Source organism: Haliotis cracherodii, unplaced genomic scaffold (assembly GCF_022045235.1).
Source record: "Haliotis cracherodii isolate W230 unplaced genomic scaffold, xgHalCrac1.p SCAF_18, whole genome shotgun sequence".
Taxonomy (NCBI): Eukaryota; Metazoa; Mollusca; class Gastropoda; order Lepetellida; family Haliotidae; genus Haliotis; species Haliotis cracherodii.
In genome coordinates, this window is record NW_027266273.1 from 2551519 (window position 1) to 2575138 (window position 23620).

At 37.1% G+C, this 23620-nt stretch overlaps 1 protein-coding gene across 2 annotated transcripts; it reads right to left on the minus strand.

Annotated features, from left to right (window-relative positions):
- Positions 1-141: 141 nt before the first annotated feature.
- Positions 142-23145, minus strand: LOC139465666 (mannose-1-phosphate guanylyltransferase regulatory subunit alpha-A-like). 2 transcript variants are annotated; one of them, XM_071247409.1, is made up of 12 exons: positions 23023-23145; positions 20012-20109; positions 16865-16968; positions 15683-15875; positions 14164-14223; positions 13433-13563; positions 11702-11719; positions 8185-8313; positions 7393-7537; positions 3730-3822; positions 2968-3139; positions 142-2232 (listed from the first exon to the last, which is right to left on the minus strand). In XM_071247409.1, exons 1-12 carry the CDS (start codon positions 23060-23062, stop codon positions 2132-2134), a joined length of 1284 nt encoding a protein of 427 aa, XP_071103510.1. In that variant the 5' UTR covers positions 23063-23145; the 3' UTR covers positions 142-2131. The 2 variants fall into 2 exon arrangements, with proteins under 2 accessions (XP_071103510.1, XP_071103511.1); XM_071247410.1 differs by lacking the exon at positions 11702-11719.
- Positions 23146-23620: the final 475 nt, after the last annotated feature.

Genomic DNA, 23620 nt, shown 5'->3' on the forward strand with positions numbered 1-23620 from the left:
ACCAATGGATAATGCGAAAAATATATTTGTTTAGTTTTGGAGACTTGATTTGTTTTTATATGATGCTGCATCAGCAACATCCTGGCTTTTCACACAGATTTGAGAAAGATAAACACAAAAAATTCAATTGTTTATTATCCCTCCTATTTACAATGTTGTATTAACATATATATATTCCATCATTCATGCAGACAATATGACACAGGTGGTGAATAATGTGAGGAATATAAGTAAAGCATCTAAATCTTATTAGTACCAGTGTGAAGAGAAAGTAGGTATCGCATTCTAGTACGGTACTTGTTTTCTTCTCTCATTTCCTGTAAAATCTATCTTTTGTCTCGAATCAGAGTCATAATAGGACATGGTTAATAATTCTTTGATGCAGCCAGCTACATAAAGAATATTCTGGTATTAGAAGCATCTATTTCTGGAAAATATGACAAATCTTCTCATATTAATTGATTCATCAGGGATACTATAAAAATGAGGTAAAAAACAATTTCTCTACTCCTATTAAAAACATTTTTATATGTCTTTTGAAAGTTGCACAGAAAACAATTTCGTTGCAGTCAAATTGTGACAAAATCAGCAGCTCCTGCTTACTCAAAGCCTCAAAACAAGACATTCAATATGTCTAAAGATATACATACACATAGAAACACTGGTACAATAGGAATATGTCTCTCCAAGTAATACTTGTTTGTGTTAAATATGCTAAGCGATCACCCAATCATCCCTGATGCAACATGCAAACGGCAGCAAGGAAATGAATGGAATAGTGTTGAGATGTTATATGAAATGAGCAGCAGAAACACACAACTCACAGTCATGCTTTCATACAATACTCAGTACAAAATATTTCATTCATTCAAACATCATTTTGTCCATAACATAGAAAACAAAAACAGTTGCATAAAACAGATCTGTGTGATTTGAAATAGGACTATTAACCATGTGATGCAACATATTACTTTACAAAAGCATCCAGCAATAGAAACAAACCGTTTTAGTCCTTAAAATGATAACATACAGCAAAACCCTTAAAAGCGCAAATTTCTACTACCGGTTGTCCTCAGGATACCTAAACTATAGGACTAGTGCCAATTTCTAATGCTGCAGACATTATATACGACAAAATAATTAACATTTCATCTGATTGCATAAAACCAAATGGCAATGAATCAATCTCTGAATCTTCAATGAAGATATTTTCTATAATCCATATTCTACCACGTTCTAGTTTTCCAAACTAGTTCCTGCTATCCAACTAACCAACCCTACATGAATCCATAACCATTGTACCACAGCATATATTTCCTAACAAGTAGGAGATAAACTGTTTTAAATTTAGAAGCTTTCAAAGAATGAAAACCAGTAAGCTTCATGTGAACACAGAAGATGTCTTTGAGAGCTTCTCAATCATTATTGTGCAGAGAACGACCACTGTTAAAATTGGTCTGACATCTTATATTAACTTTCAGCTTATACTGATAGCACAGAAGATGTTCTCTAGATGTCACTAATATGACTACAAACAGAATACATCATAACATGGTTGTAATCAGAGGTTATATGATATTCATTTGCGCATGTTCATAAACATATTATGGTTTTAACTTAAGTTTTATACTTCTGGTGGAAGATTTGATATAAGTCATAGTAGAATTGCTATTGCTCTCATTTCCTTTTGTGAAAGTTGTGTATTCCAGTATTCTTGAAATAACAACCAGTGGTTACTGTCCATGGTGTAATGAACAACCATACAATAATCATGTCTTAAAACCAGTGAATATCCTCAAAGATATTCAAACAAATAATTTAAGTCTGAAAATAAATATTCCAGTTTCTCCTGCACTAGCCCCCATCATCAAAACACCCCAAATAAAAGGAATTGATTACAGCTTACCAGAATACTGCAATCTTGAAAGCACTCATTTTGACATCCAAAATGATAAAATCCCTTAAACCAGTGCCTGAGAAAGGAGCTTAATTGTTTATATTTTTCTCAGTAAGAAGTAATTAAACATCTTTTGCATCGGTGACCATCACTGAGGAGACCATGATGATCACAGAGACAGCTCCTGTGCTGGTGGTCAGGGTGTGGACAGGGTGTGAGCAGGGTGTGGGAAGCCTACAGGATGATCTGGTTCTTGTAGCAGCCTTGCAAGTCTTTATGAGGCAGTACTATGGAGTTGAGGACAATCACTTCAGACGGCACCTGGACATTCGAACCTAAACAAACACAAATCAACTATTTGAATATTGTCATTTGTTTTTGCATGAGTGTGAATGAGTATTGTTTTAAGCCGCTTTTAGTGGTATTTGAACCCGGGTCTTCGGTGAGGCTAGCCAAAGCTTTAACCACGTTTTTGCATGAACATTTATTATTTATTATATGACATGATTCAAGGGAGCTGTTCTGCCCTGGAAACCAAATGGAAGCTATGATAGTAGGTATTATGGTACAGAGGTATATGAGGTGAGGTGAAATGGGATTCAATGTCGTATTCAAGATCATTGCACTCATTTAGCAATGTGGATGCACGTGTGAGTGTGTCTGTCTGTACTAGGCTGAACTAATGCTGATTAAATACTGCCAGCCCACTGAGATACCATGCCGCAGCTTAATATGAATATTCCACTCGACACAGTATACTGACTTTGAGTCGACCAGTCCCTTGTTTTAGCCCCTTAATGCCGAGTGTAAGTACCATCTTTTATCATCTTTTAGTATGACGTGGCTGGGGATGAAACCGCCGACCTTCCGCTCTCCTGACAGACGCACTACCAGTAGGCCATGCAGGCGGTCATAGAGGTATATGAGTTTATTGGGAACATAACACATTGGTGTCCATAACAAGGATGCTACAATCACAAGTATGTAAAGAACATGAATCAGTGGACAGCATTGTCAACATACTTGCCTGTACATTCCAACTAAGAAAGAAGGGTAACAAGATTACCAACCTATAACAGTAATAGAGGGGTTCAGCTTGCCATCAACAGTGAACATGGATGGGATTTGTAGCTTGGCAAATGGCTTGTTTGGGTTTGGGTCATTGGGAGTTCCTTCAACCCGACTCCACACTCCCACTGTGCTGTGCCATCCCACAATGCTTTGCAGTATACAACAGTGATTCTGGTGAAGAGAATGCGCAAACTCATGTTACTGGTCAACAAACAATAAGATCAGGTAAACATGGCCAAATGTACGAAAGCTCAAACTGTATTAGGGGCCGCTCATTTATTTCAGGGGGTGGGTCAGAGCTTTTTTATGTACTATTGTTTTGAAAATAATGACCCTCCCCTAATGCTTGTCTTATTTTTGATGACCCAACCCATATCCTTGCACATATCTTTTCATGACCCTTCCCGAAAGACAAAATTCAAAAGCACTTTGTATCTTTAAATGTCCACTTCAATGTTCATCATCATCATTTCCACATATGTGAACTCTTTATTATATAATCTTCCTCTAGAGACTGTCATAAGTCTTTGGTGACCCTAGCCTGATTCCCTCACATGAAAATCATATTAATGGATGGTAACACAGCAATTCTTGGAAGGAAACATGAAAACAGGGTTTCTGAATAATTCATCAACATGAGTTAAGCATTTTTGGATTCTAGCGTTTTCAGGTGGTCCCCAAGCCAATCTTATTCACACTCCGCAGGCAATGTTGCTTGAACATCACCTGGATTTACAGCTACACAGTGGTAGAGAACTAACCTGTAGAGTGGCGCCCTCTAGGATGATGCTCTCCCTTACTCTCACTCCCTCGCCTACGGTAACATTGCGACCTATTGTCACGTTTGGACCAAGCTGGAAACAAAAAAATATTATTGTGAGTTTAAAAACATAAAAATGGTGAGCAACTATATGGTGGCTTCATATCCAATTTGTTTATTACAAGAAATATAACTCCACCTTGCAGGATTTGATTCATGAGAGTACACATAAACCAACAGGTGTGAGCATGTGATTCAGGCTGAACTGTCAAACTCAACAATAAACAGAAATTAGGTGTAGGGTTGCGTTCAAGATTATTGTTTGACAACGGTATAAGGATCTATAACGAAACGTCGCCTTCATAGTATTAAAGAAGTTGTTTGACAAAGAAAACATAATTTATGGATAACAACCTCTTTAACTACTGTAAAATCAATCGATGTTGACGTTGATAAGGATCTGTAATGAAACGGCGCCCCTACAGTATTAAAGAAGTTGTTTGACAAAGTAAAAGGTGTTGTTAGATCTTCAGAGAGGTAATGCATAAGAATAAAAAATAAAATTATAATGAGATTGTCAAATAGTGTTTCTGTAGGGTAAAAAAATTATAAAATATATGACCAATCTTTTACATTAGAAATATCAAAGCAAGAAATTGCTTAACCAGTAAGCAACAATTATTCCAAGCAGTACCATATACCGATATGTTAAGGGCCTCAAACATGTGCTAACCTGCATCCCCATAAATTTGTTTAGTAACATATATAAATATATCATGAATACCAACCAACCCAACAGAAAAAACATATGCCTGTCATAAACCAAGAAATAATAGAATACAAATATGTTAATGTCGACTTTACCAATCTGCTTCATAAAGTCTTTCTGTTTCTGACTGTAATATACAGGGTTAGAAATTTATTGATACTTTCACTTGTCCGCAATAAATAACATGCTACAGAGTTGTAATCTATCTCATGGCAAAAAGTGGTAGTCCACAATGAAATGTCAATTCTCCTCCTTGAATGTCACAGGCAAAGTAGACACAATTTATGGATAACAACCTCTTTACTACTGTAAAATCAACGTTGATGTTGATGTTAAGGATCTATACCAAAACGTTGCCTTTACAGTACGTATTAAAGAAGTTGTTATCCATAAATTGTGTCTACTTTGCCTGTACTAGTCCGGAATAATGCTAGGTATATACTAATGCAGTTACACATAGATACCCCACTCGGACACAGTATCCTGAGAGTCAACCAGTCCTTGTTTTATCCCTTTATGCCGAGCGCCAGTCAGGGTAACAACAGGTACCATCTTTTACCATCTGTTGGTATGACACATCAAGAGATCAAACCATAGACATTCTGCTAGACCAAGACCAAGGAGGAGGTCTGATTGTAGAAAATGTATATTCAAACTTGAAGAGAGAACTAGTAAGACTTTTAACAGATTTGCTTAATAATTGAATTAGGTAGATCTTTTGGTGCCAAAGGGCCCCTTGTCGTACCTTAACTATTCATCATAATCCATCAAGCAGTTCTAGACAGTCAAACGTGTTGATTTGTAACATCATCTACAACAGCTGAAATTAATTAGCAGTCACAACGCCTTACATGAATAAGAGGCATATTTACTCCTAAAATTACCAATTACTTTCACAAAGTTTACAAAGCTATAAGAAAAAGACTATAGCATGAGACAGCTGGTAGTGATGTGTGTCAACACTTCTCCATTTCACCTGACATTGATTTTAAGCACTCAGTGGCTATGTAGATTGTTTTATTCACTTGTGTTCATCTTCCTCTGATTTCTCTCTCATCTCATGACATGTTAAGGTTATTGTGCACCTACATATCATGCTACTTGTTTTTGACATCCTTGTCTAAACTGAAAAGGTTTTGATTTCTCCTCCGTCAGAGTTCACACTACATGCCACCAGTAACATGATTAAGCAACTGCTGTCACCAAGTGTTATAAAGGTGTGGATGTGTATTTGGGCATGACAAGATTCATATTCCTAATAATTGCAATTCATGAATGTTTTTACACATCAGTTTACATGACCATATCCTGTAAAAATGTAAAATAATATAACTGTTCATGGAAGAATACAAACACAAACATTTTATTTGCACATAGGACATATGTACACATTATAGTTTGTTTTAAAATAATTCTAATTGGCCAAACAAAATTAAAACTGATAAAGTTTTAATTGATTTTTCCTCCAAAAACATGGTAGTGTTGAACACTCTTCTCTAATTCCTTCCATGGGCATTTTGGAGGTGTTGTTAGATCTTCAGAGAGGTAATGCATAAGAATAAAAAATGTAATTTATAATGAGATTGTCAAATAGTGTTTCTGTAGGGTAAAAAATATATAAAATATATGACCAATCTTTTGCATTAGAAATATCAAAGCAAGAAATTGCTTAACCAGTAAGCAACAATTATTCCAAGCAGTACCATATACCGATATGTTAAGGGCCTCAAACATGTGCTAACCTGCATCCCCATAAATTTGTTAAGTAACATATATATATATCATGAATACCAACCAACCCAACAGAAAAAAAATATGCCTGTCATAAACCAAGAAATAAAAGAATACAAATATCTTAATGTCGACTTTACCAATCTGCTTCACAAAGTCTTTCTGTTTCTGACTGTAATATACAGGGTTAGAAATTTATTGATACTTTCACTTGTCCGCAATAAATAAAATGCTACAGAATTGAAATCTATCTCATGGCAAAAAGTGGTAGTCCACAATGAAATGTCAATTCTCCTCCTTGAGTGTCACTGGTCTCAGACTAGAGCACTTATGTTAATTTTGAATCCTGATATAGTGATGCCAAGTTAATCCCCCCATGAGGCAATGGCCCTAGTAAGAGAGCTTAATGCTGCTTTGAACAGTATTTCAATCATCTCATGGTGTCGTGGATGTTTACAACTCTTGTAAAACCTACAAGCATGGGCATGGTGGTGAAAGGCCACAGATCACAACTAGAACAAATCTGAAATTCAAAAATTCACCCATGGATCATGACACTGCCATCTCAGCAAAGTCTTCTACTCTGATATCATACCTCTCTGCATCAAGAGACATTGAGCAAACTTGACAGCCCAATCTAAATCAAGGATGCATGGGTCCTGGAGCATGTTGAGCCTGTCCGATGTCAACTTTCTAAACTGATTTTGCTTCATTTTATTTCAACCTTGATTTGGAATTTTTTGTCTTCAAAGAAAAATGCCACATAAGGCAAATATACCCTCAGTAGTACACCCTTTTGGGCTTAGATGTCATGGCGATCAGAAACGACATGAAGTATAATCTATCCTCAACAATATAATCATGTGATAATAGCACAGCATTATATTATTGCATTAGGATTATAATCACGTTTGAGATACAGAACTCAGATATGTTTGCCTGAATGTTTCGCTCACTCGTTCAGAGAATTAATTCAAAACCATGCTGATTGGCAGATTAGAAAATTCACATCCTCATATCTTCACGTGGAGAGGTATCATATTGGATTAAAAAATCTAAATTTAATGAGATCGCTATCACTGCTGACTCTAAGGGATCATCCCAGTGAATTGTAGGGCCTTACACCACTGGCCTCTTGGTATGCAGGAATGCCAGTCATCTTACCACAGCTGTAGGGTGCACCATTGCTGTAGGGTGGATGAAGACGTCTCCTATGACTTTTATCTTGCCCTCTCCATTGGTTGTCAACCTCTCTGGATGTGTGCTGTGGTAGATGGCCAAGTAGTGGCGGTTTGCATAGATGGCAGCCCTGGGAACAAACACAGATCTCATTCAGTATGTCACATCCCACTTTACACCACTGAATGTAGGACAGAATTTCTCAATATGATCAATAAATCTTGCTGTAGAGATATCTTAGGCTGAGAACTAAACAAGTTCTTTTCGAAGGCTAAGATGCTGAAATATTAAAAAATGCTCATAAACTTAGTATCACTTAGCAGACAATATTTTGAAACTGCAGGTGTACATGGTGTGTGTTTGTTGTTAAACTCCACACTCCAATATTCCAGCTATACGACATCAGTCTATGAATAAACGAATCTGGACCAGACAGTAGATTATGACATTATGAGCAGTGGTCCATGCTTTGGGGGTACTTTGGCACGCAATCAACCAAGTCACCAAGCCTGACCACCGGATTTATTAGGTCAGCTCTTACAACCAGCATAGGATGCTAGGGTCAGATTCTAATCCGGAATCCCTACGGGATAGATGTACACAGTGTAAATTCATTAACTGTGAAACCATAATATGATTTCCTCATATCAATCATTACAATCATACTTGACTGTTTGCCATAGACGGTTCTGTATTTTGTCCAAGAGAGTATCAAATGGACAGTTGGTCTTAGAATAGAAAGCAATCTAGAGCTAACGAATGGCTGTTGTATCTTACCCTGCGGACTTGATCTGACTCCAGAACCTGGTTGTGGGGAAGATGAACAACTTCCCTGTGCCTGCCAGGGGAGCGAAGATGTCCTGTTCCAAGCGAATCACCTCCTTTGACGGTGTGTTGAAGTCAAAACTGACAAATGGAGAGCTAACATTAGCTTAAAACAGATATAAGTTCTGCCTTTAATATTTGACATCACTCTGTGAACTTAGTAGAAATATTCCCTTAAGAATGTCATTATTCAAAATTGATCTAATGAGTTACAGATTCTATTTAGTTCCAGCTGATAGTAAATGACTTAAACCAGTTACACACAACAACCTTGATGCTGCAACTACTGTATGTCAGCTATGATAATCGTTATGCTGCAACACTTTCTGAGGACATGGCACCAACTACTGAAGTATTCTCTGAAGCACACAATGGAGAACTGTACATCAACAGACACAGATGCGACAGAGCTGAAAACACATGAATGTATTACACTAACATGCCACATGGTGCAAGACATTGCTTCCTCAGTTGTTCATTATATTGCTTACCACCTTTGTCATAGTTATAAATCACAGAAACTCATAATCATTCTGCTGTTCTTTAGCAGAACCAGCATAATGCTACTAAGTAGTTCATTTCTTTCAAATTGAATTTTCCAAATGACAGCAATAAAAATTATGGGGATTGTCCTTGGGGATTTCCATGATAAGACCTTCATCTAAGGACTCCTGAACTATTAAAACACTACATTTGTACAAGGATATGTTTTTCATGACAAAATAACTAATCAAGTTGATGCAAATGATTGCATTTTCAATATCATCATGCACATGGTTGGTTTGTTTGTTTGTTTGTTTGTTGTTTAACGCCGCACTCAGAAATATTCCAGCTATATGACGGCGGTCTGTAAATAATCGAGTCTGAACCAGACAATCCAGTGATTGATATCATGAGCATCGATCCACGGTGTATAGCTAACAAAATATAGTATTACCTGATTCATAAACAAGATAAGTTGTTTTTGACATGTTTGAAAACGATACAAATAGATCTACACAAAAAAAAGAAAAAAAGTGCTAACTTCATGGACTGTGCAGCTTTAGGAAACGGCTCAAGCGGCCAACTGGTTAATGAAATCAATATCGGTGGAAATCAGTTGAAAAGTGTCAGTAAAACAAATTGTAACTAACACATTAATCCCTAGTGCATAAACTCCATTACAATCAATTTGCAGCAACCAAACAATCTTAGACCACCAAATTTCAATATTATATTCGTTGAAAATTGCTGAAGCGGCGAAAAATCATTGATGAATTATGGCCTGTAAAGGAATATTTAGATCAGTAGATATAATTTGAAAAAATGTCAAGCTCACACAGTTGCTGAACATGATAGACCTCTGCATATTTCCTCCAACATACAGCCTATTTTTGAACTTGTGGAGAAGTTGACAACAAATATGTTATTTGGTTATTAATGTGTCCTACTGCAATCATAAGTCAGTCAAGTCAACTTAACATTACTGTTCTTGGACAATCCAGTGATTGATATCATGAGCATCGATCCACGCAATTGGGATCGATGACATGCCTGACCACCCAACCCCGCTAGTTGCCTCTTACGACAAGCATAGTCGCCTTTTATGGCAAGCATGGGTTGCTGAAGACCTATTCTACCCCGGATCTGAAGTAAATACCTGTAAATGAAGTAAAGAAGTTTAACACAGTATGAATGTGTTACTGATTATATAAAGAGGAGCAGAAGATTAGCACTAATGACATTGTTCAAAACTTTGAAACAAAAAACGAAGGAAAGGTGAAAGAATGGAATCATTTTTTAACAATTTTGTAGCCATATATCATGTACATAATCAACTGATAATTAATATCCATATTTTCTAATCTATGCTGATGCTTAGTTATGTAATATATGTTACATACACAAGTAACCAAACCTTATAAATCAGTCCATGTCAAAATACAAATTCTGGTAACTGGGAAAATCCATAAGTTTTTAATTTCCAATTATATTACAGCATGGATGAAACATACTATTACTCAAGCTGTATTTCTCACAATAAGTACCTCAGGAACCTATTAAACCTATGACAAAAAGTAATATATATTTCCTAGCAGTAGTGAACAAACACTTCGAAAGTTGAAGAAACTAAAACTTCTTTTGATAATAGTCACTTTGCAATTATATGCCCTTTCTACACCCTTGTTTCGGTAAAAGAATCTGCAAGAACATACGGCCTGTCACATACATTTTCAGGGGCACTTATATGATTACTTATAAGTTGGGTTAGAATTTGTTTGAGAGATGCTTATTGGAGGAGGATGCTTAATACAGCGAGTACAGTTATCTATTAAGGAAATAATACATTCACCGTCTACAATACACCAACTGCTTCTGAAAGTCAGTGTTGTGCAATCCAACAATAATTAAAAATCTGTCATATTCAAGTTGTGATTTCTCCCCATCACTCCAGCAAGCTGTGACTAGTATTAATGTTTGAAAGAAAAACCTCATGTTCGGCCAATTCCAACATTCAGCTAATGATCTTGGGAGATTGTGTAATAAACTCTTATTTGTTCCACCACATATATTTGGTGGGTTGATTGGTTTGTTGTTTAACACCGCACTCAGCAGTATTCCAGCTATATGACGGCGGTGAACAGCAATACACACACAAAAGTATGTTTGTATAAACTGCATTCTATCATATCCAAGATAAACATTCATTACCACTGACTGATTTAAGAATTTCCAGAGTAGTGCTGAGGTCTTATGTCTCAATTACTTCAAGCTTACACTTTCCCCCGTTTTGAATGATGAATAATGAGATGCATGATATAGACACAAACATGAAATAGTCAAACCAAATCAGCTTGATCAATATATCCATATTTTAACAAGAGAAGGAAGTGAATGTTGTTTTGCCATGTGGCTGCCCTTAAATAATCAAGTCAAGGCAAACCAGAGACAACATGAGTAAAGATCCACACTGTTAATGCACAATAACACAATCAGCCAAGGCACTCATAGTAAGTTATCACCAGCTCCTAATAAGTCGGCTCTTACAGCAAGCATGGAGTTCTAGCTGGAGACCTTACTTTAACAAAGCAAGGAACAAATGAGGAAATGGTACAGACTTACATTAACCACACACCATACAAAACTACAAACGACAGAGATCCAAACATCATTTATAGCCCACATTCAACCAACAATGACAACCACTCAGCCATCTCACACACTGACAACACATCTGCATGCTACACACAACTATTCCCTGATCTCAGAATATCAAGAAAATTATCCACCTTCAGAACACCTCTTCTACGCTAAGTCCAACAGCAATAACACATTAATCAGTACATTTTCACAATTAGGGAAACATGCCTTCACTGATAATGTATCTAAATACCCTGCAGGGGTAGACATATGCATTCAAAGGAGAACTGTAGATGCTGCATGCAAACATTGGGGTGACAGGGCATGCGTTTGCAGGCAGTGTACATACCTACAGAAATCTGTGTAACTAGAAGGAAACATTTGGCTCATAAGTATTTTGTGAAAAGATTGTTTCAGCTGAACTGTGCTCATAACCTGAGCAAAATTGAGTGAGACTGGTTTATCAATGCCTTAAATAGTACTTCAGGTATATTCCAGCATGCCAGCTTATTAATGATCACAGATTGAGGGCAAATCTGGAATTTGGCATATCTAAAGGACACAAGTCTGCACAGCAAATTGCAGCCTTAAAAGACTGGGCCATCCGTGCAAAAAAACACACAGAACCTAAAAACCTCCATGGGAGGTCACATCAGTTGAACCCTGAGAACTTCTGAAAGCCCAATCTAAATGATGGATTTTGTGGGTTCAGATGTAAACTTTCTACTACCGGTATGACTCGGTTTTGTTTAATTCATCTCAATTTGGAAATGCCGACCAAAAGAAAAGATAGTACTCCCTTTTAGGTGTAGATGACATGGTCCTTAAAAATGAATGACAGTATTAAATATCTACAACAATGTACTGCCAATATTATTTCCATTTGGAAATGCCTGTATATTTTCTTTTTTGAGATACAGAAATCAGACATACTGCTCTGAATACTTCACATGTACCAATAACTTGGAAACCTTGATGTTGATTGGCTTATTAGAAAGTTCACCTGATGCAACCTCCCGACGTCAGATCTTCATACAGAGGTATCATATCGAAACACAAGATCTGATTTCATGGCGATTGGTAGTGTACTCTGTGTGTGCAGTGGGAGAATTACTTGACAATTCCCTGCTAATAATTTGGCAGTATTAAGCCTTATCCATGAGAGAACATGACATTTATTTCAACATGATCATAAAATGAAAGTCAGAATAAAGTGCAAATATTAAACCAAAACCTGGAACAAATTATCACCAGATACTCAATATAAAACATGCACCGTTCTCAAAATTAAACGAACTTAACAATTTCTTATCAATCATGTCAACGGCATGAGGTAAGTATAGTTTTTTTATGGCCTTAATATTATCAACATAATAATGCACTGTGTTTTACATGAGGATAAAATGACCTGGCTAAACAATGTTTGAGTCACATTTGAGTGGTTAAGTTCAGAAGGCATATCAGATGAATTAAGATATTCTTTAAAATCAATGCAGACAAATATGATAATGGCATATGCAGAATAAAATGGCATATTGTGACAGCCTCAGCCTTCTATCTCTAGCAATATGCTACTTAATACTGTAATACTCTTTTTGTTATCTTACAGAACTTGCTTCACAAACTATGAAACAGGGGAAGGAAATATTGCCTCTTACATGAAAGTAAAATAAATAGATAGATAAAGGGCAAAGAAAACAGGCATACCTTGATGGCATTCAACAATCAAAATAACTTTTCAATAACTATCAACATTATTTATGGTTATTACAACATGTCCTGATCTTTTATGTATATTTATGGTAATCCAAAACACACTGATAGCCCAAACCCTATTTTCCAGATTCCTTGAGCTTCTAACAACCTACACATTATGAGCATAGGGTATTCGACAGTTCATCGTTCATGTCAACATCAGTATTCAATTTCTTGTACTAAACTGACATTGTGCTCACATTGTAACATACTCCACTAACTAGTCAGTGTTTTATACTCATCATTCAAATGCTTAGCTAACAATTTAGGAAAAATATCAACAATATGATGTCAATACATCACAATAAACATGATAAACACTTACTTGTAATTTTCTTCCAGATTCTTCTTAAATGAAATTTCCAGGTTTTCAAAAACACTTGGTGAGAAGAGGTACACTCCACAATTGATTGTTGTGCTGACAAATGTACCGGGTTTCTCCACATAATGCAGTACCTGCAAAACGCATAACAGACATGACAGTGATTAACCCTCTTGGCCAAAATCCTTTGAGTCTACTTGCTCAAACATGGCATCATTTTCAGTAGAGTTTAGTGTTGGACACATAGGCCATTATTTGCTGAGTTTACCACACCAAACAGGCTTTGACCAGACTCAGGCTTCAGACTAGCGGCTAAAGTTGCAGACAGGGCTAGTAATATTTGAGGAATCCCAGTAATCATTCACATATTCTATCCCATCTGTGAAGAATCATATTTTGGTTTAACCATGTAACATTGTTTTAAAGCAGCTTTGTAAATCAGTTACATTATGGCATGATTGATGATAGTTTAATGTGTTAATACAAACTGACAACACTTTTTGTGAACTAACCCCATAATAATGACATCCTCAAGAACTTCAGATGCATGGCATCTTTTTAAAGGAAAGAGTGAGTAAGTTGGGTTTTACTTTGCCTTAGCAATATTCCCGCAAAATTACAGCAGGGGACACCAAAAATGGGCTTTACACATTGTACCCATGTGGAGAATCAAACTCGGGCCTTCAGCTTGACGAGCGAACGCTTTAACCACAAGGAACAGTGTGTGATCTTACCTCATGTGTGGATTTATCATCCACTATACAGCCATATTCCAAGGACTGCTGTCGGGTTGCCTGCAAAAGTCAAACAAATGCCTTAAAAAACAACAAAATAATAAAGTTACAATCTGAATCAATAAACTGGTTCTTCATATAGTGGCATAAAATAAGGCAATTGGAGTGAGTGTACAATCTCATCCTGTTCTTTTAAGTGTCATATGTATGCCTTGAAAGGTTATTTTGTGAAGTACAAAATTATCTGATAGACATTGTTCAAACAGGTCAATGATATATGAAAATTGCTTCTAGACAAAGGGATAGTGTCCAACCAAAATGTACTAGTCTTTACATGTTTGGTCATCCTTTGGACTGTATCAGTGGAAGACAGATGGGTATTCATGCACTTGTCAGTGATCTAGAGGTGTAACAATACACTTAGGTTGCGATATGATACATAGCCCTTAACACTATGGGTGCAATATGATTCATATCCTGACACAGTACCTTATTTCATAAGTTGAGATATTCTTTTCTTTTGGCAGGTGAATCACAACCATGTGTTTTTAAATTTCAGAGATCGCAGATGTAATATTGTAGGGCAGAAACAAATAGAGAATCTGTGTAAACTGGTTGTTGAATAGTTTCAGTTTTTATTCACAGGTGTTTACATCAATATAACTTGTAATGTAATGTATTGTATGTATCACAATACAGGGGTTGTAAATAAATGTATTGTATTATAAGGCTTGGAGTCATGGTACAATACTGTATCACCATATAGTTACACCACAACAGTGATCCCTGAAATCCAACCTGCCTTTAATTTCACGAGATCTTCTACCAAACATCGTGAAATTTGAGCCCATGTGATAATTTTGACTAGTACAATGGTATGAAATTGCTCAGTTATGTTGCAATCATTCTTGCTTCAACCATGTTAATGCCAGTCCCAGGGAATTAAAAACAACAGTAAATGGAAACTAAGTATGCATCATTGCAAATAAGTGATTTGTACTTGTGTGTACTTGAATTAACTGAAGATTTCGTTCGTTTGTTGTTTGCACTCAGCAATAAAATTATTTTTGGACCAGACAATCCAGTGATTAAAAGTACGAGCAATGCTTTACAACATCAGGGTATGTTGACATGCAATTAACTAAGTCACGGAACCTAATCATTAAGTTGCCTCCTATGACCAGTACCGACTGCTGGGGACTCAGTACATCAGACACCAGACAAGACAAATTAGCAGAAGAGGACTGTAATAGTTCCAATTAACAGACATCCTGACATATCTAATTGTATTCTGTCATCCCAGATCAGATGTAATTACCTTAAAACTTAAACAAGAATACCAAATGAACCACACATAAAACAGTTCAGGAAACAAAGAAAACCACACTAGTTAAGTCCAATCCAAGTCTCAGATGCACTCTAAAGACATAAATAAGATGTGTGTAACATATGCACATGTCATGTGACTTTAGATGTGACCTCAGTATAACATCAATCTTGATACTTTTGGTCCACCTACCTCAGTAGCTAGGATTGTCCCATAAGCGCCTGATGGAGTAGACCTATGGAACTCTGCCATTTCGGTCAGAGGGAAGTCTCCACACACATCCGCATTCATCACAAAGAAACTCTCTGGGTTGCCTGTGAGAATCTGGTCCCGGAAATGATAGATTCCTCCTGCAGTGCCTAGAGCAGTATACTCCTGGAGATACCTGTCAGTAGAAACATTCATCATTGCTGGCGGTTGATGTACTGAAGGCATAATTCTTCTGTGAAAGAACTGGTGGTATTGGTGGACAGGGAATCTAAGTTTGCTGATTGGTTTTTACTTTTCATGTTATGCCCTCCTAAAGAAATATAATATTGCAGTCTGCATGGTATATTTGACATGACGTAACAAGTTATGCAAGGGTTTAAATTATTTCTGAAAATCCACTTGCCAAAGGACAAGTGAAAAAGATAAAATCACTTGCCAATAATATTTCTACTTGCCCCAAACATTTCAATGAATAATGTTAAAAAACATTAATGTGATGAGTTGTATATTATTTCACCTTCCTTAGAACTTGTAGATATGTAAATGAGTGACAGTTCTGCTACTATGTTGTTTTCATCTATCCTTTGAAAGCACTGAATATGTTTGTGCTCCGTTTCAATCACATCGGGCATGGTTTTGCACAAAATCTGCCTGGATTCTGAGCTCACTTCACTATGTAGTAGTAAGGCAAGCATTTGTTATGAATGGCAGAACTGGCATGAATATTTACATCATTCACAATTTTAATCTGTGCACATCCTTTAACAAACGTGTCTTTCATCCGATGCCTTGAAGAGAAAGACGGACAACTGTCCAGTAACTGCAATCCATAACATCACATGCTTCATTGTAATTGAACCAAGAATATTTCACACACATCTTTTTCTTGTTCTATGACTGCTGTCATAGTTCTTATCTTTTGAGTTTAATTAACTGAGCAAGAGAAGTTACTCTAATACACAGGCGTAAAGTGAAAGTAAATATAATTGTACAATCCACTTGACCACGGACAAGTCGAGACAGCACATTTTGCTTGCCTGTTGGAAATTCACTTGCCTCAGATGAAGACCTGTTATGATATGTCTGCTGTTTTTATATGCATCCAGATGTCAATTCTACTGATACCATTGATGACATTCACACAGAGTGGCAAATGGAACTCACCTGATCTGTATCTTGAATTCTTGTTGACAGCTGATGATGAACTTGCTCAGTGCATCATTAGGCTGGTAAAACCCAATGAGGATGATTTCTTTCATGTTTGGAACCTAACATATTGAACAGAAAGGGATGAATGTAATACATATTTTGGTTTAGAATCTTTCAGCCAAATATGTAAATATGCAGGAGGCAAGAAAACACCAAGAACAAAACCTTAAACCAAAAATGAATGAGAAAGATTGTGATCACCTACAACCTAAGATTGCCAATTTATTTGCCTACCTGCATGAATTAAACTTTGAAGCAATTACTGTATGGACAACTCTCAAACTTTGTATCCAGTTTCTGGCATGATGGCTTTAGATCATACTAGGTTAGGTAGACTTTGTATTTATTACATCCCTAAAAATACTTCTTTATAAGAATCCTTCACCCTGAGAGGAAAGATGACAGATAACTTGAGCTGCCTAGCTGCCATATCGACAATATGTAAAAGGTTTACTACACTGATATAATCAATGTGGAAACATAATCAGCTGAACTAAAACACCTGAACAGATGTGACAGGTGATTGATTGATTTTTCAACAAATCTGTATATTTAACAGTGCCTGTGAAATCGTGAAGTGAAATAGTGCACCAAGATCTCTATATTACACATTGGTTCAGCCTACTTATAGTTATAGATTCTGCTCTGCTCTATTGAGGAGGTAAATATACTAAGGAACAAAGATGAGGTAGAAGAAAGATGTTAACTTTTTCAGATCACAAAATGATATAAATAGGTTATGCGACAAGAAAAGACACATATTCTAATGTTTTTTGTGATCTTACTCTGAAAATCAGAGTCATTGAGCCAAACTGAAAGTAGTTGAATTCACTGGAGTGAAATACCAGTTTCAGCTTTGCAATTAAATATAGCATTTCATCCCTAAATAATTTATTGTTTACCCAGTATGTAACGGTTAACCTGACCCATTAGTCTTCCATTACTTAATCTTACCAATTAGTCCCCCAGTATATAACCTGACCTATGTCCCCTAGTACATAACCTCCCCCCAGTATATAACCTGCCCATTAGTCCCCCATTATATAACCTGACCCATATGTCCCCTAGTACATAACCTCCCCCAGTATATAACCTGCCCCATTAGTCCCCCAGTATATAACCTGACCCATATGTCCCTAGTACATAACCTCCCCCCAGTATATAACCTGCCCCATTAGTCCCCCAGTATATAACCTGACCCATATGTCCCCTAGTACATAACCTCCCCCAGTATATAACCTGCCCCATTAGTCCCCCAGTATATAACCTGACCCATATGTCCCCTAGTACATAACCTCCCCCCAGTATATAACCTGCCCCATTAGTCCCCCAGTATATAACCTGACCCATATGTCCCCTAGTACATAACCTCCCCAAGTATATAACCTGCCCCATTAGTCCCCCAGTATATAACCTGACCCATATGTCCCCTAGTACATAACCTCCCCCCAGTATATAACCTGCCCCATTAGTCCCCCAGTATATAACCTGACCCATATGTCCCCTAGTACATAACCTCCCCCAGTATATAACCTGCCCCATTAGTCACCCAGTATATAACCTGACCCATATGTCCCCTAGTACATAACCTCCCCCCAGTATATAACCTGCCCCATTAGTCCCCCAGTATATAACCTGACCCATATGTCCCCTAGTACATAACCTCCCCCAGTATATAACCTGCCCCATTAGTCCCCCAGTATATAACCTGACCCATTAGTCCCCCAGTATATAACCTGACCCATATGTCCCCTAGTACATAACCTCCCCCAGTATATAACCTGCCCCATTAGTCCCCCAGTATATAACCTGACCCATATGTCCCCTAGTACATAACCTCCCCCAGTATATAACCTGCCCCATTAGTCCTACAGTATATAACCTGACCCATATGTCCCCTAGTACATAACCTCCCCCCAGTATATAACCTGCACCATTAGTCCCCCAGTATATAATTTGCCTGATGTTCCTCGGCATATAACCTGCCCCATGTGCCTCAGCATTTAATCTGCCCCATTAGTAACACAGTATATAACCTGCCCCATTAGTCCCACAGTATATAACCTGCCCCATTAGTCCCACAGTATATAACCTACCCCATTAGCCCCCCAGTATATAACCTGCCCCATTAGTCCCACAGTATATAACCTACCCCATTAGCCCCCCAGTTTATAATCTGCCCCATTAGTCCCCAAGTATATAACCTACCCCATTAGTCCCCCAGTTTATAATCTGCCCCATTAGTCCCCAAGTATATAACCTGACCCATTAGTCAAAATGTATCATACACATGGAATGTTTATCGTTTCATCATATATGTATCTGTTTTGATTTATGTCTTTTGTCATAAAGCTATGTTGAGAACATATGTTGTTGTGAAATGTAATTATAAGGATTAACTATGTATTTCTTTTTGTTTATTGAGGTGTGAATCCATTAACTGATGTGCACACCATGCATCTGCGTTCAACCAATTATTATACACATCAGACAAGAGCTGAACTGACGCCTTTTGCTATAAAGGAATTAAAAAACAAATTAGGTGTTTGCATTTCATTTAAAGACATCACATGTCCATAGAAAGAAGGATTCATTTCAGGAACATAACTCATAATCTGTCCAAATGTTAAACTTTTACCATTCATGATATTTTTATTGTGTAGAGTTTTCTTTTCGAGCACAAAGAATTGGACTTATGAAAATGTAGGTAAGGATCACTTTCTTAACATAACTAATAAACAGTTCAATTTTTTTCATAAAGATTTCTGCATTGCTTTAAGAGGATTTGCACAAAATATCTTGCTTTTGTGCCTTTTGAGTAATCTTAAGCAAATCACTTCAACTTCACTTCCCACTGACTTAGACTACCTCTTATCATAAAGCCTGAATGTTATTAACCTACTGAAGAGAATAGTGTAGCAAATAATGAAGAGACTATTTTGACTTTTTTTTTCAGTGTTCCAAACATTGAAACATCAAAATTATAAACACGACTATTTGCAGTCAGATTTTGATGCTCAGCATCATTGTGTTCTTGTTTGCACTGGGGACTTTAACCCCTGAGCTATCCCCAACAGCGCCGTAGATGGGAACGTGACTTACCTTACTGCACATTTCGATGTGGTGATAAACCATTGGGAAGCCAGCCACTGGGAACAGAGGTTTGGGCAGCTCTAAAGACAAGGGGCGGAAACGAGTACCTGCAATATGGGAATCATCAAGAACATGAAACATATTCAATATTTTGAGAGAAAAAAGGTCGGCCATTATGAAAAACAAGTTGACTGTTAAACTTTAAGAGGGTCATAATTAATCCTGTTAATGTTCATTTATTTTTATGAATGTCTGGGGTAAGTGATGTTCATGTTTTGAGCGACTTGTTAGAAGATTATATGATAACACAATTAGTTATGAAGTTATTAACATTGATGCATCATAATTTCATGTCCATGTCAAATAACCTTTTTGCTGCTTGAAAAACTTTGTCTGTAAGCTTCATAAAGTCACATGATTGAAAGCTGACCTTGTGTGCCCGGGAAAAAACTATAGGCCCCTTGAAATCATTCCGCAAGAATATGAAACGCACCTTCCAACATGACCTTTCGTCATCGATCTTTATGTAAAATGTAAATTTCATACGGTAATAGATACTTATTTGTAAACATTGTAAAAAACGATGATGCTTTGATAAACATTAACACTTGACACTGGTGAATTGCCTTTATTTAAAAATAAACTGAAAGCCATAAGTACTGCAAGATTAGGGAAGAATTGAGTTTCTCTTTGTGTGAGTCCATTGGAGTATGAACCTTCATAGAGTGAGGGCCAAACTGTATGAACATCATCGCAAACCCCGATGTTCATACATTGTTTGGCCCTCATTCTATGAAGGTTCATACTCAAATGGGACTCGCACAAAGAGAAAGTCAATTCTTGTAATTTTTGGTCACAATTTCTTACCTCAAAGGATGTAGGCCTAGATCTATACACAATTCTATTTAGTATTTGTGACTTCATGTTTACACTGAGAGCCATACATCAACCAGTTATATTGCGGAATAAAATAGTTCCTCGAAAAGAGAAGTTACATGAGCGTATGTCATCTTCCCGAGGCAAGAGAGTTAACTGACTATAAAAGTCCAGTTTCCATCCTTGGCGAACTAGGCTAGTATTATGGAGTTAAATTTTGGCTGGGTTAATGAGTCTATGCATAGTCCAATCAAAATCGCGCACCGAATTTGAAATCCGGTACGTCCACTGTCGTGCAGATTTCGGTCGGTTGCAGGATTTGCAAAGCATGTTCACCGCCAACTCGTTGTCAGCAGATATTTTCCAAATGTTTTCATGTTTTTAATCAAAGTGCTCACGTGATTTGATGCATTTCGCGATGAAAAACCCGTTTTATCAGAATATAGATCTTGATTGTCGAACAGATCTAACTGAGCGGGCGCCACCATTTTGTGTGAAGCAAACGCAAGTGATACGAGAGGTGGAATCTGATTGGTCCATAGACCATAGGCTAAGAAGGGACATGACTGGTAATAGCCACTGGTGGCGCTACGATCGAGCCCAGTAATTCCAGCCTAGTTTAGCAAGGGTGGAAACTGGAATTTTAAAGTCAGTTAACTCTCTTGCCTCGGGAAGATGGAGTGTTTGTATGCACAACTTGCTCTTCAGAAACATCTTACACAAGACATGTATTCAAATAATATCACCATTAGATGAGAACGGTCTGTTAAGAACTACCTCAGTAAGTCAGTCACAATGACGGCGCGTCATAAAACATTTATATTAAGTACAAGACGTCAAAATGGCTGACCCAATAAACGTGATGGGGGAGATTTGGGGAGTTTTTAATGAACCTGTGGCGGTTACATGTTTTAGTCATCATTGATCAATTGGCCGATCATTGAAAGATGAATAAAGATTTGTCAAATAGACACTAAGGTAAATTCATAGATTGCTCTAAACTGTCAGTGTCAGCCTAGACACGGATCAAGTCGATACTCCAATAGTTTGGATGTGCATTTCTTTGTTTCGTTCTCTAGGATGGGTCATAGCGAGGATATTCGTGAACAAACGTGCAGTTAAACTCTCTGATGTTTCTCAATGAATACTGAAACGCTGCGTTCAAGATTAAAGGGTCTAAATGAACAGAAAGAACGCTTCTGAATGTATTTGTGCTAGGGAATTCCCAGGGGTTTCCCCATGAATGTGGAAGTAGTCTGTCAGTGTTTACATCACTTCAAGAACACGGTCTTGTGAAAAATGTATGCACGTCAAATTGTGTCGTTCACTCACTTATGAACCTCAATTTTGTGGTTAGGTGACTGACCTCTCATCCAATGGAAAAGCCTTATATCGTGTAAACTTCAAATTAAAAAATTATAACTTGATATATCTGTTTGTACCACCAGTACATTTCAAAGGAAAATGGACCTAGGGTGACTATCGGCGGCATTAAGGGGATAAAGCAAGGACTGGTCAGATCTGAGTCAGTATAATGTGTCTGAGTAGGGTATCCATGTTAAACTGTGGCATGATATCAAAGTGGGCTAGCACTATAAAAATGTCTGGACTAGTACAATCAGCAACACAAACACGTGCTTGTATTCTTCAGGACACGATTTTAGCAATAAAAACATTGCACCAATGCAACCTATTATTGAAAAATGCAACCTAATATATGTCTACATGATCCAAATGCATGTACAAAAACGTGCATGCGTCTGACTAACTCTTATCATGCTTATTGTTCATGAACACAAAACCTTCAAGCTTTTATTTCCAACCACCCTCTACCCGGTTGCACCCGTAGTCACGCCCATTAGTGTCTTCTCAGATAAATTAATATTCACTGATAATCATAGATATAATTCTGTTTAAATAAGTTAAATATCACTGGAGCGCTTTTTATTTTATCAGACACATGAAAATGTAATGGAATGTTTGAATAACACGCGACTGTCATGCCTGACGTATCATCTGATCATAACCGGTTCAGGAATGCACTTTTGCAGGTGTCCGTTCATTGAATGTTTTGTTATAACGTGACAAGTATGACCATTGTGACGTCTCCCAGAAACACAATTATGATTAAATCTATTTCTTACCTTTCATAGGCCCGCCGATAAGGATAATTGCCTTCAACATGTCTGTGTGACAGCAACAAAACAACCGTTAACACGTAAGCAACGCTTCTAACAGACGACAAGTGCTACTTCCGGGGAAACGTGTAGAGCTATTGCAGGTCTGATCGACCACTGTTTCGAACTTAAATGTACATCGACGTCATTGCTACATGTCTGTACATGCGTGCAACCAACACAAGGGTTGTAATTGACTGTTAATTAAGGGCTATTACACTTAAACGAAAGCCACATTTGAACTGAATGATTAATGGAATCGTAGCTTTGTCTTAATTCACAAATAAAAACACTAGGCCTATAGACGATTGATCTTTAATCTCATAATATTACCACGCCATTAATCATTTCGCGCAATGACAGGTTGACATTTTCTAAGAGCTTTTGAAAAAGTGACATGGTTTTCTATATGAAGTCTACAAAACATATATCATGCTTAAAATGGATATGCTCTGGTTGTATTTCACAAGCACACATGTAACGATAAATAACGAAATTACTATGTTGTCATTTATTGAAAAATGTATTCAAAAGTGTGGCTAGATCTATATAATTCTACCTGTGA

What these genes read in the sequence shown, in the direction of transcription:
- LOC139465666 (XM_071247409.1), bottom strand. Translation starts at nt 23,062, where the DNA reads ATGTTGAAGGCAATTATCCTTATCGGCGGGCCTATGAAAG. An exon ending in GGACAATCCTAGCTACTGAG is followed by an intron (nt 14,224 to 15,682) that starts GTAGGTGGACCA and finishes TGACTTTTGCAG; the next exon opens with GCAACCCGACAGCAGTCCTT. An exon ending in ATGATAAATCCACACATGAG is followed by an intron (nt 13,564 to 14,163) that starts GTAAGATCACAC and finishes TGCGTTTTGCAG; the next exon opens with GTACTGCATTATGTGGAGAA.